Raw genomic sequence first — 13782 nt, 5'->3', positions numbered from 1 at the left:
AACGGTATTTATGATACCGTTAAAGGAAAAAGACTCAATAATTCTCATGGAGTTGCTATTTATATTATTTATTTTGAAAAGATCAAAATTGAAATCTCCTACAATGAAGTATGGTATGCTTAAAGCTGCTATTCTATCAATCAGGTCCAAAAAAAGTTCAAAAAATTCTTCTATTTCAGCACTACTCTGATTGGGTGGCCGATAACAGTTTAGTAAGCAAAACTTTAGTCCATTGTGGGAAATTTTTAAGCAAATAGATTCAAGAATATTTTCTTTAAATGAAAATTTATCAAATAGTTTATCTACTTTATAATATTTGCTTACTAGAATACCCACCCCTCCCCCCCTACTTTTTGTGCGGAGTTTAACATGCCAATCGTAATTATTAATTCCATAGCAATCCATATTTACATCCTTATTCAGCCATAATTCTTGAAAACACAGAACATTTAAGTGGATATCATGTTGTCTAAAGAAGTCTACAGTGGAGACAATATCATTGTATTTAGAATGTAATGACTGACAATTAATACTAAAAATATTGAGAAGGTTTTCATTGAATGTTTTCAGTTTCTGTACGATACCTTGTTCACTTGAAAAAACGCAATTTATTCCGAATTCGTTCTCAAAATCGTTAAAGTAGTCGCCGTAAATCGGATTCATAAGATTTAGACCAATGTTATCGTTTAAGTTACCGTAATCCTGGTTAATCTGATCATTAGGGAGGTTTGTCATAGCAGAGCTGGTCCAGGAGCACCGCAGGAGGAATCGTCTTAACATCAAGTATGGACATCTGAAACACAGTAGATATTAGTGGACAAATAAAAATAGGTAATATACAATATATTATCGTTAAAGCGAAAAAAATTACCATATTTACTATGGTTATTCCGATAGCGTTTAGTTTATGTGTGTGTTGGGGGTGGCAACACATTTCAAGCTAGTTTAGTTCCCCCTACTCATTTTCATACAAGTTCCAAGTATTTTATATGCTAATCAGCAGAAAAATAAGAAAAATAGATTGAAATTAATATGCTATGTTGGCGTTCTAACAAGTTGGGTAATATTTAATATTAATATTATAATAATATAGAGTTTACGTGGATATAAACATTAAGTTTTTCGAAATAAATCACTTTGTAAATGAATTTAAAAATGATGATAATAATTTTGTTAAGTACCTTTTTTTCCGACGTATAAGATACTTAACCTCATGATGTGATTACCGCCTTTGTAGCTTTGCTTTGCTTAGCTTTGTTGGCGGTGTCTCTAGCTTTGGCCCTCGTGGCCACAGGATCAGAAGGTGCTGAGTCAACGACAGGGGCAACAGGTACAGAAGGTGCTGAGTCAACGACAGGGGCAACAGGTACGGAAGGTGCTGAGTCAACGACAGGTGTAGATGCGGCAGATGCGGCAGACGTGGCGGCAAGTGCGGCGGTGTGTGTGGCGGTAGGTACGGCAATAGATGCCGCAGGTACGGCGACAGACACGGCGGCAAGTGCGGCAGACGTGGCGGCAGATGCGGCGGCGGTCACGGCGGCAGGTGCGGCGGTGAGCGCGGCGGCAGGTGCGGCAGTGAAATCAGCTGTAGCGGCGGCTGCGGATGCGACGGCGGCAGGTACTGACTGTGTGGGCTGTGCGGCTGGTGCAACGGCTGTATGTGCGGCGGTTGCGACGGTTGCGGCAGAGTCTATGGGAGGGAACACAGCTAGGTCCCCAAGAGCTGGGGCAGGGGCAGACGTTAAATTATGTTGAATCGTGCTGGAAGGGTGGGCTGTGATCGTACTAAACTGTCTTGGGAAGTCATCCTCTGTTAAGTCAGCCTGATTAGAGAAGAATGTTTTCCTTTCCTCAGGCGCTAGCTTGTTGAAACAAAGGATAGGCGGTGCCTCTGACAGAAAAAAATCCTCGCTTCCAGGTATGGGTTGGGCCATTTCCTTCAGGTCTTTGCCAAACGGGTTAAGGCAGCGTATCCAGCGGCTGCCGTTCTTGAGCTGAAATTGGACATGTTGGCCAGCGACTTTGGCCCTCGAAATCTGGTTTGTGGCATACACAAAGGTCATGGTCTTCCTGTTGAGGTCGGACATATCTTGCTTCGCCTGGACTAACCTATTGGGGAAGAACGGGACCGGTGACGCGTTGTTCCTGGGATTGAACCTCTTGATCTCGGCGTTGTAACGGTCAAGCACAGCCTTCTTATTGTTCATCCACGCGTCGAGGTAGGATCTAGACATAAAACGAAAAATAAAAACGGGGATCTGGCCCTTTGTATATGGGAGCATATGGGCACGCTCGACGATATCACAAAAATGTGAGGGAATATATTCTAATTCTCCACGTTTAAGAGCGGCTTCAAGGGTGGGCCTTATAATGTTTCTAAATATGATAAACTCTGTAATATTTTCACGGCTCCACGGCTGCTGAAAATTCACTATTCTACAACTCCAATCGCGGCACCTTTGCTCTCTTATCGAGTTTTGTAGAAGTTGAAATTTGACGAAATTTTCTCTCGACGATTCAATAGAGTTTAAATAGTCTTTTTGTTGTGTAATCGTGGTCCTAATCGCTTTTTGTTCACTTGCAACAGATTTAGCATCTACGAAATTTTCTATACCTTCGATAGATTGAATTTTAACATTTAAATCTGAGACTCTCAATTTAATATCGTTTATTTCGGTTTTATGACTGGCAAAAGTACTATGAATAAGCTCATCCCTTACCTTAGCTATATTCGCATCGTATTCTTTAAACTTAACATCCAAAGCAGCGTCCAAATTTGTTTTAAACTTTGACCAATATTCTGGGTTGTCACACGTACTACAGGCCATGATGAAGTGAAGATGGCGGAACCGAGGGTGCTGAGTGAGTGTGGGTCAGCTGACCAATGGTGGGACGCGAAAAAATGTTAGCCAATGGGAGAGCTTATTTGTCGGGAGTACTTTGCGCCGGTAAAAATGTTGCCAGACCGATAAATTATCATAAAATTATCAAAAAAAAATTTGAGAGTGTTTTCACCAAAAATTGTTCATTAAGTTAAAGCGATTAGGTTACACATAAGTTAAAAAAAAACTTTTTAATTCATTAATGTTTTATTTTCACTTTTTTTGTGTTAACAATTGACCGATACGCATCAAAACATGCCTCCTCCCAACGCCCCCCCCCCTTCCCCCCCAAAAAATAAAAATATTTTTATACCAATAAAAAAATTCGAATTAGTAGTATGTGTTTGATGCTATGTATCCTATTATATGAAGTAGTAAGTTTTTTGTCTGAAGCTTAGGATCTCAATAACTATTGTACTGTATGTGTTCTCTGTTTTAGGCACGCTTTATATAAGTCCCTTGATGGTTTTAGGCGATTTTTCTAGCCCTTTGAATACAGAACCCACAAATGATAAAATACATATATTTGTTTTTATTTGCAAATTTAAATTTGCGTGGTTAGAAGAACATTGTAACTAACTAATTTCCGAACGGTGCAAATTATTTTGCAAAAAGAAATATCAATTTTTATCTATCTATCTATCTTTATTTTATCTAGCTATCAATCTTTTTATCTATAAGCAGCTAACTTACTGTATATCGAGTAGACACATAATAGGTATATATATAATACCTTACTCTAGGAGTAAGGATAGTATAATAGGTGAAAAAATAAACCCTCCCCACCCCCCAATTTAAACATGATTACCCCTTTTATTTACCCCAAAATTTTATAAACATGTTCACTCATTTATTGGCTCATAAAAACTTTTCAAGGAGTTATTTTGTTGATCATCATCGGGGTTGTATTTATCTTCATCCATTGTCTTATCCCTTAAGATCCCTGCTCTGGCCTGACCAACGTTGTTTGTTGAACGTTTAGGTAATTCTGAGCTGGATCTTTAAATCATTTTAGTGATGAGCCAGATCGGGGTGAGCCAACTTTCCACCAATGAGAGCACAGCATTTTATGAAATTGCGCGCTGTGATTGGCTGAAATTCGGCGCACCCCGATCTGGCTCACCACTAAAATAATTTGAAGATCCAGCTCTGTACTTTAAGAATATCTTTCTTTGTTCAGGGAAAAGGAATTGGACAATCAACATATCCGCTGGATGAGAACTGGTTATCGTCCATACGGAAAAATTATGTATAGAATCATATTACAGAAATTTTCCACGAATATCAAAATAATACCAGTTTTGTTAGCACGGTCCTTAGGGCCCCTCATGACAAATAAACCTAATTTTAAGCGTATAATTTTCATTTTAATATCCGTGAAAAGATGTCTATATTCCGATAAATTTTTATTCCTTCATTAAATTCTCGTTAAAAAATTTCAAATTGGGTAGCTAGTAAAGTAAGGGTTGTTGATAAATATTCTTCGCACCGTATTATTGACAGTCTTTCGCTGATATTAAAATAAAAATATAATATTTTTAATTTTAATTTTCGTAGAAAATAGTCTGTAATACGATAGTATACACGATTTTTCAGAATGGCTGATAACCGGTTCTAATTCCAGCATATATTAATCGATTACAAGGCCATGCTGAAACGATTATTTTCCTTCAAACATTTCAAAACAGCAGGTTTTATTATCGTACATTTTGTCTCAATTATGATCAATTTTTATGAAAAGTTTGTGGCAAAATAGTTTTCCAATCCCTTTTCTCAAAAAGATATAAAAATGAAATTATATGAAAAAGTTTAGAGAAAGTTTCTAAAGAATTTTACATTATTTCAAATTTATTTTAAAAAGTAATAGGAAGTCCTACTACACTGCCCTGGGAGCAATTTTATTGATATTTAAATATAAAATTAGTAGGCAATTTGTTGTATAATATCTCCTAAACGGTTTGCTCATGAGGTAAAACAAACAAGAAATAATCTTGGATTTTTTTTATTTAGATTCCACGGAAAGCTTTCTACAATACGATGCGATAAAAAAACTATAAGCAATATATGTTCGTTTTTTTTATAATCTGTTAATAAACAAGTCACATTTAGACATTTTATTTTTCTGACCTAGTGACGCAGGAACTTAAAATATTGTTCCTTGTTGTCCTAGGAATCATTGCTCCAAAAATCATAAAAAGGATAATTATATCATATAAAAACTTGACACAAAAGTTAAATCAGCATGTTTAAAATTGGACATACAGGCTTTCTGGTCGCGATTATAGAGATCTCACGCTGTCTAGATCGTTTCAGACTGTCACAGGAATCATCAACAAAAGTTTGAAATCGATAGAACATTTTAACGATAAGAGCTAACTGTTACTTACGGAAGAACATCCGGACCCTAATTATAGAAAGGCTTTGCTTAAAATATTTGGCATTTACAATATAATAATGCAAACTGAATATTAATCATCTATTTTGGCAAATTCATTTTGCAACGTAGCCCCTCTATACTTTGGGTCTGTCCGTATGTCACAACTAAACATTTTATTTGGACTTCCTTCCTTGCTTAATGGATAATCTATGAGGATTTTAAAAACACCAACAGCTTTCTGCCTTTTGTATGATATTTAAAGAATTGATTCATAGACAATTTTGTAGCAGATTTTTAAGATAGACCAAAAACACCTTCCTTATTACAGTATATTGTTTTTTTACATCTTTTTTACATCATTTTTACTAAAACTGGGATAGTTATGGACTGCCTTGTCCTTGCATAAGTGTGGGACAAATCCCCTCCCCCACTTTTAACTTTTTAATTGTCAAAAATTGTTTAATTATTTGGCAAATCAACACACAACAATATGATTTTTACTAAAATATTTGAATATTTGATTGATATTTAATCTACAGAAGGGGTAATAATGATTATCCTCATAGGAATGTACAACAATTTAATGTTCATTGTCTTATCCCTTAAGACCGCTGCATATTAAATTGATTCATACATCTTTGGTTTTTTTTAAAGCGAAGCTTTTCTATAATTAGGGTCGGTCCGTACGTCCGTCCTTCCGTCCGTAAGTCCGTCACAAACGGATAGCTTTTTTAGTTAATTTAGGCATGTTAGAATTGTCCTATCGATTTCAAACATTGCATGGTGATTCCTTTAGTAGTTAGGTACGATTTTGAAAGCGTAGCAACTCTATAATCATTATAAGAATGTCCGTACGTCCATTTTAAACATGTTGATTTTTTTACTTTTTTAACATTAAATTTTTTGTTATCTAATCATCCGATTGATCTGATTTTTGGGACAACAAAGTACAATGTTATAAGCAAAGTAACTCTATAATCAAGCCCTAAAAATGTAAGTATGTCGATAAACATTATTGTAAGTATGTCCATAAACATTATCCTATATCAAGCAGTTTTTCAACAAATTTACACTTACAATTTTGCTTCAACTCTTATACATTTATATTCTGATTATTCAGTTCTGACACTATATAAGTGTTAATGTCCGTTTGTCCTACAGTTTCAGTGCTTCGCTTTTATGGATGTTGTCATCCTTGTTTTCTAAGGGATCTAAAGGGATAAGACAATTGGTGTACATCCCCAATGATGATGCACAAAATACCCCATCTGTAGATTAAAATTAGTTAAACCGTTTGTCCACTCAACTTAATAAACTTACCAATCAAAGTCCCAATAGTTGTTAAGCCAACGAACAAGAAAACATTATTATAAAACTTTGGGGACTAGTGTACTAATCAGCCCAATGTTCCCTCCGTCCATGTAAAGAGTGAACCAAACTAAGCTTATAAACAAAATATTTGCGTGTTTGAAAATTTAATTAGATAAATTTACAACATTGGTCAGTTAAAAAGTAATAAAATAGCACACTAAGAGTCATAAAAGTAATTAATTTTTCGGTAGATTTTCACATTAATAATTACATATATATGATAGTTAGAGATCTTAAGGGATAAGACAATGGATGATAAATATATGTACATCCTCAATTATTTCAAAATTCTGTAGATTAAAATAATTTTTAAAAAAGTTTGGATCTACTGCAGTTCACGGTGAAATATTGCCAAAAATCTATGAATTTTAAAGGCTGCTAGCTGCCAAACGGCTGAACGTACAGATCATGCCCGCACACCATTTTAAGCGGCGTAAGAAGGCCTACAAATAATCTGGAATAGCCAAGATCCAATTATGCACAGGGAATGCTTTACTGAAGAAAAAACGCGTAAAATAGGTCTTTTTCGCTATTTATTTATGGCTATTCGAGATTATTTGCAGGCCTTGTTATGCCGCTTAAAACAGTGTGCGGGCATGATCTGTACGTTCAGCCGTTTGGCTACTAGCAGCTTTTAAAATTTATAGATTTTTGGAAATATTGCTTACCAGCAATATTTATCCGTTAACTGCAGTAGATCCAAATAATTTGTTAAAAAGTTTGAACCAACCAATCAATATTTACAAAAAAGATTTTTTGTCAACGAGTAAGAAAATGTGATTATGAAACTTTGGGTACCAGTATAATTTACAGTCAAATGTCCTCACCCGCCATGATAGGGATTCAAGAGAAATGGCAACTGAATACAATTTTCTGCAGGGCAAAATAATGTTACAAACTGACACAAAACTTGGAGGGTTTGAAATCAATCAGATAATTCTTTCATACCTGGAAGGATGTATAATTCAAATGGTTTCATGCAAAACAGATGATTCTTTCATGCCTTTAAAAACTTACAGAGCGTTAATACAAAAAAGCTTTGCGTATTGCAAAAAAATGAAATAAAATACTGTAAAATAATTTAAAAATCACTGAAAAATTTTGATACTGCGTACGCCACTTCAAGTGGTTTTAGTTTAACTGTGGCGTATCAATTGCTTACAAAACACCGAAGTACCACCGACCAACAACCATTTCTGTATGTGTGTGTGTGTGTGTATGTGTGTCAAAATTCCCCACCCTTTAGGCGAATTCATACATACATATACAGAGATTCCTTTTTGAGTTACGCATGCCCTTAACCACCCCCCCCCCTCCCCTTTGTTTCCTCTATACCCCATATTACTACTACTACTAATCACCTAAAATCCCCCCCCCCCCTTACTCGAAATAAATTTGACCCCGTCGTCGAAGTATGTTCACCCCCCCCCCTTCTCCTTTGTTGTACACCTCGTAACCACTGACGCAGCCTCAGGGCGAATTCTTTTGGTCCCGGCGTCTTACGCATTGCGTAAGCAAGGACAGTTACATGTTTTAGGAAGAATAGAATTGTCCTATATATTTTAAATTTGAATAATGATTCCTCTAACAATAAGATATGATTTAAAATGTTTAGTAACACTATTATCGCTACCAGAAAGTTTGTCCATTTAAAATATGCTGATTTTTTTGTATGGTATAATTATCTTATTCATCTGATATTCAAAACAATGATTTCTAGGACAACAAGGTACAATATTTTAAGTTGATGCATCTCTAAAATGAAGGTATTTCATTTTTTAAACAGAATCCTGTATTTAATACATTAAGCAACAATTTAATATACAATTTTGTTTACACTTTTAAATTAATATTCAGTTTATGAAGTTTTTACACTCTTTAAGTGTTCATGTTCGGGTATTCTACTATTTGATTTTAGAGCTTCGCTTTTACAGATGTTATCATCCTTGTTTTGTTCTACAATAATGGATTTATTATTAGAGTTATCATGTTCTCTAATAAAGTAAAACTTGCAGCGGGCTAAAATAACGATCCCCTTCAACCATCTTTTACCCTATCCCCTCCCCTCATACAAGATGACAATTCGACTAATAATGAAAGAGGGAACAACAACCTTAATTGACGACAATTTTTCCCTTAATTGGCATAATATCCACGTTTATTCTACATCCATTTCTACAATTTATTTATGGTAAAACCTATCCACACCACTGTGCGCTTGAGGTCTATCTTGGCTATTACTATTATATACTAATTTGGTACAAAGTTACACAAGTATGTATATCCTACACACATATGTGGAAACACACACATTTTTAAAGGCTTTAACTACAACGCTGTTTTTGTGTGATATTTTCATCTGATTTTTGGACACATGTGGAAAAAAACAGGTTTTAAAGGCTTTAACTACATCACTGTTTTTGTATGATATAGTTAACCTATTCATCTGATTTTTTGAACAATAGTTTTAAGACAAAAAGGTACAATATTTTGAGCATTGCATCTCTATAATCAAGTTCTAAAAATGTAGGTATGTCCTTAAATAGAATCCTGTATGTACATGCTATACACACATGTGGAAACACACACATTTCTAAAGGCTTTAACTACTGCGCTGTTTTTGTATGATATTTTCATCTGATTTTTGGACACAAGTGGAAAAAACAGGTTTTAAAGGCTTTAACTACAACACTATTTTTGTTTGATATAGTTATCCTATTTATCTGATTTTTGGAACAATGATTCTTAAGACAAAAAGGTACAATATTTTAGGCATAGTATCTCTATAATCAAGTTAAAAAAATGTAGGTATGTCCAAATGTACATGCTATACACACATGTGGAAACACACACATTTTTAAAGGCTTTTAATACAAGTTACAACGCTTTTTTTGTATGATATATTCACCTGATTTTGGACACATGTGGAAAAAAACAGGTTTTAAAGGCTTTAACTACATCACTGTTTTTGTATGATATAGTTATCCTATTTATCTGATTTTTGGAACAATGATTCTTAAGACAAAATGGAACAATATTTGAGCATAGCATCTCTATAATCAAGTTCTAAAAATGTAGGTATGTCCTTATGTACATGCTATACACACATTTTTAAAGGCTTTAACTACAGCGTTGTTTTTGTATGATATTTTCATCTGATTTTTGAACACATGTGGAAAAAAAAACAGGTTTTAAAGGCTTTAACAACAACACTGTATGATATAGTTATCCTATTTATCTGATTCTTGGAACAATGATTCTTAAGACAAAAAGGTACAATATTTTAAGCATAGTATCTCTACAATCAAGTTCTAGTTTAAGTTCAAGTTTTTTATTGACTAGTGTTCTCATAATGGATATAAAATGTACGTGGATATATTGATACAGGAAAATCTGTAGTCAATTTAGGTTGCTGTCATGGGTCTCAGTTTGTTCTTCCAGTTGGAGGAGTCATAAAATAAAGAACTTAATTGTTTCAGTCAATATCAAAATCTTAAGCTAAAAGAAAAGAAAAACCATAATAAAACAGAACAAAGTAAATATAGATTTAGATTCCAAAAATTGTTAAATCTTTAGAAAACTGTGCCTGATAGTAAGGCTATAAATCCTCTCTTTTTTATGCACTTCCCGCCTTCCCCTTTAGACATTCCGATACGATAATATCCACCCCTTCCTTCCCCTTTACTCCCAGCTCCTTCAACCAATCAGAAGTCTGTCTTTCTGAAGCGTCCATTCATGCAATGAACGGACCATTTAAGCTTTTCTTGAGTATAAGGTGTTGTCCTTTTGTAGGAGCCCTAACCAACAGACAATTTATATCAGCGTTATTGATGTATTATCACTTGGATATTGCACCACATTTTCATGTAATCTCCTATTCTTCTACTGGATGAATGAACTGACCAATAAATGAGTTCCACATAAGCAAGCTAAAATGACAAATTTTACAGTTTCAACATATCCACGTTTATCCTATATCCATTACCATCATTTAAAAAAAGTTTTAAATGGACATATTGACATTCTAATAATGATTATAGAGTTTCTACGCTTTATGTAATTGTAAATTCCTGTTGAAGAATCATAATGCGAAGCTTGAAAACAATAGGACAATTCTAACATGCCTAAATTAATAAAAAGAGGTATACGTTGCAGACATTAAACAAACCGACCTTAAAATAGAAAAGCTTCACTTTTGATAACAGATTTTGGTGGTTTTAACCCTTACAGATCGGGCCCCTATTCCCACCTTAATAGATCGGGGGGGGGGGGGGTCATATTGACCCCCCCCCTCTATCTCGGCTCCTGTTACAGTTAGAGACATAAAATTTTTTTCTGGTGGTTCAGCAGCTGTAGAGCGGCCAATTTTGCAGCTAGGATGACAAAATTTTAGGACGAACTTTTATTTTTCATAACAAAAATATTACTTTTTCTGATCATCGCCGAAAAACGGCAAATAACGGAAACCGCCATTTTCGGCGGTTACGGCGGTAAAACGGCGGTTTGCGGCGTCAATTAATATTTTTATCTGTTTATTGTTGCTCAAGGATTTAGCAAAAAAAATTTAGGTCTCTAGCTGTAATAGAAGCCACGATATTCATGATATATGTCTGCAGTAAAAGCCGGACAAAAATCGGTCATAAAGTCAGTCAGGGAGCGGTCAAACGGTCATAACACCACTTTTCTCAGAAGGTCATTGATATCTAAAAAAAAATTAGGTTTCTACCTTATACACAAAAGTCATAATGTAGAAATTAAGATTTATTTAGAATTTTTTCTAAATTTGGTGCCACCTAACCGACTTTGACCGGACGCCACGACCGACACAGACCAGATATTCTTATAAGATCAACTCTTGCCGACGTATAATTACTAAACTTAAAAAGTCATGAAGTCACAAATCTCTATCTTACCTACAAAAAAAATGACATTGAAAAAACTAGAGGGGGGGGTCAATATGACCCCCCCCCCCCCGATCTGTAAGGGTTAAAGAAAAATCTAATAATGAATCAAAATGGTAATTTGAAATGGCTCCCATTTCTTATATAATCTAATGGTTACTTTTAATGGGAGTAGAATTCTTTCTAATATCATTTTAAGCTACCTTTAATTGTGTAATTGTTTTATACAAGTCATATGTTAATATGTACAAATGGATGTATTTTTACTTGGATCATACAGTAGATAATCATGTACTCTAATAAAGTAAAACTTGTAGCCGGTTAAAATAATTATCCCCCCATCTACACCCTTTACCACATCCCCTCTCCTCCTTCTGGATGAAGGAACTGATCAATATGTGATGTCCATGTTAGCAACTCAGCAAGCTAAATTAATGAAATTTTTCCCTGTCATAATATCCACTCATAATCTATATCCATTGCCGAAAGTTATGCAGAATATAAGATTGAGTCTATAGGACAAATTGATGATGGTATCTACTATCTATTACGGACATTCGCATAGACGTCCAAGGTTTTTTTTTTGGGGGGGGGGGATTTTTTTATTGGGGGGGTAATTTGGTTTTTTTTTTTTTTTTGGGGGGGGGGGGTAAAATAGCGCGCAAATTTTTACCCCGGGGGTAATTACCACCCCTGAAATCTGTTGGCAGGGGTAATTTTAGTTTCCCCCCCCCAAAATTTACCCCCGGGGTAAAATATTTGGGGGGGGGGGAATTTAAATTTTATTAAATATCTAGCATTAAAAATGCGCGCGAAGCGCTCAAAAATTTTTTTTATTAGAGATTTTTTATTATGGGGGGGTATTTACCCCCCCCAAAATTGTTTGGAGGGGGGTAAATACCCCCTCCTAAATAGTTGGGAGTGCCTACGGCACCCCCAGGGTAGGGGTAAATTTTAAATGGGGGGGGAGTAATCGCCCCATTACCCCCCCACCCCTTGGACGTCTATGGACATTCGGACGGACTGACGCTAAATGTAGAAAAGCATCGTTCTAAACAATGTAGCTAGAAAGGTTACTCTGTAAATAGAAGATTGAAAAAATTCAATAACACAAGATTAGCTCATTCATAAAAATACAGATTAAAACAAGGATGACAACATCCATAAAAGCGAAGCACTGAAACGATATGACAGAAGAACATTATCTCTTGTTGAGTGTCAGAACTGAATATACAAAATATGAAAATAAAAGGTTTGACAAAATTATACGTAAATTTGTTGCAAAACTTGTTAAATACAGAATTCTGTTTAAGGACATACTGACATTTTTAAAACTTGATTATAGAGATGCTTCGCTCATAATATTGTACCTTATTGTAATAGGAATCAGTAATCAAAAAATCAGATCGATCGGATGATTTTATCACATGAAAAATTGTTATTAAAAAAGTACAAAAATCAACATGTTTAAAATGGACGTACGGACATTCTGGTAACGATTATAGAGTTGCTACGCTTTCTAAGTAGTACCTAGGTACTACAGGAATCACCATGCAAAGTTTGAAATCGATAGGACAATTTTAACATGCCTAAATTAACCAATAAAAGCTAACTAACTCGGACGGACGGACGGACGTACGGACCGACCCTAATTATAGAAAAGCTTCGCTAACATCATCCATTCAAGTGAGGCTCTACGAACCAGAAAGACAATAGACAGACAAATATAAAGTTATATGGACGTACTTTCATTTTCAGACTTGCTTTTAAAGATGCTTTGCTAATAACATATTGCCTAATCTTCCGAGAAATCATTGTACAAAAATTATTAAAAGCGAAGCTTTTCTATAATTAGGGTCTGTCCGTCTGCCCGTCCGTCCGTAACGGATAGCTTTTTTCGTTAATTTAGGCATGTTAGAATTGTCCTATCGATTTCAAATTTTGCATGGTGATTCCTGTAGTAGTTAGGTACGATTTAGAAAGCGTGGCAACTCTATAATAATTACCAAAATTTCCGTACGTCCATTTTAAACATGTTTATTATTTTACTTTTTTAACAACAAATTTTTATGTGATCTAATCATCCGATTGATCTGATTTTTGGTATATTGATTCCTGGGACAACCAAGTATAATAATATAAGCGAAGCAACTCTATAATCAAGTCCTAAATATGTAAGTATGTCCATAAACATTATCCTGTATAAAGCAGTTTTTCAACAAATTTACTTACAAATTTGCTTCGACTCTTA

The 13782-nt window shown here is 34.9% G+C and overlaps 1 protein-coding gene across 1 annotated transcript; it reads right to left on the bottom strand.

Moving 5' to 3' along the window:
- Positions 1–355: 355 nt before the first annotated feature.
- On the bottom strand, positions 356–3041 carry LOC145311637 (uncharacterized). Its single transcript, XM_080150571.1, has 2 exons — positions 2721–3041; positions 356–2226 (listed from the first exon to the last, which is right to left on the bottom strand). Exon 2 carries the CDS (start codon positions 2205–2207, stop codon positions 1212–1214), a length of 996 nt encoding a protein of 331 aa, XP_080006697.1. The 5' UTR covers positions 2208–2226; positions 2721–3041; the 3' UTR covers positions 356–1211.
- Between the last annotated feature and the right edge of the window lie 10741 nt (positions 3042–13782).

This window comes from Acartia tonsa, unplaced genomic scaffold, assembly GCF_053477335.1.
Source record: "Acartia tonsa isolate MP-2025a unplaced genomic scaffold, ASM5347733v1 sca12, whole genome shotgun sequence".
Classification (NCBI taxonomy): Eukaryota; Metazoa; Arthropoda; class Copepoda; order Calanoida; family Acartiidae; genus Acartia; species Acartia tonsa.
This window is presented reverse-complemented; position numbering and strand designations above follow the sequence as displayed.

Bases quoted from the DNA above. Each gene is read 5' to 3' on its own strand.
- LOC145311637 (XM_080150571.1), bottom strand. From the start codon at position 2,207: ATGAACAATAAGAAGGCTGTGCTTGACCGTTACAACGCCGAGATCAAG.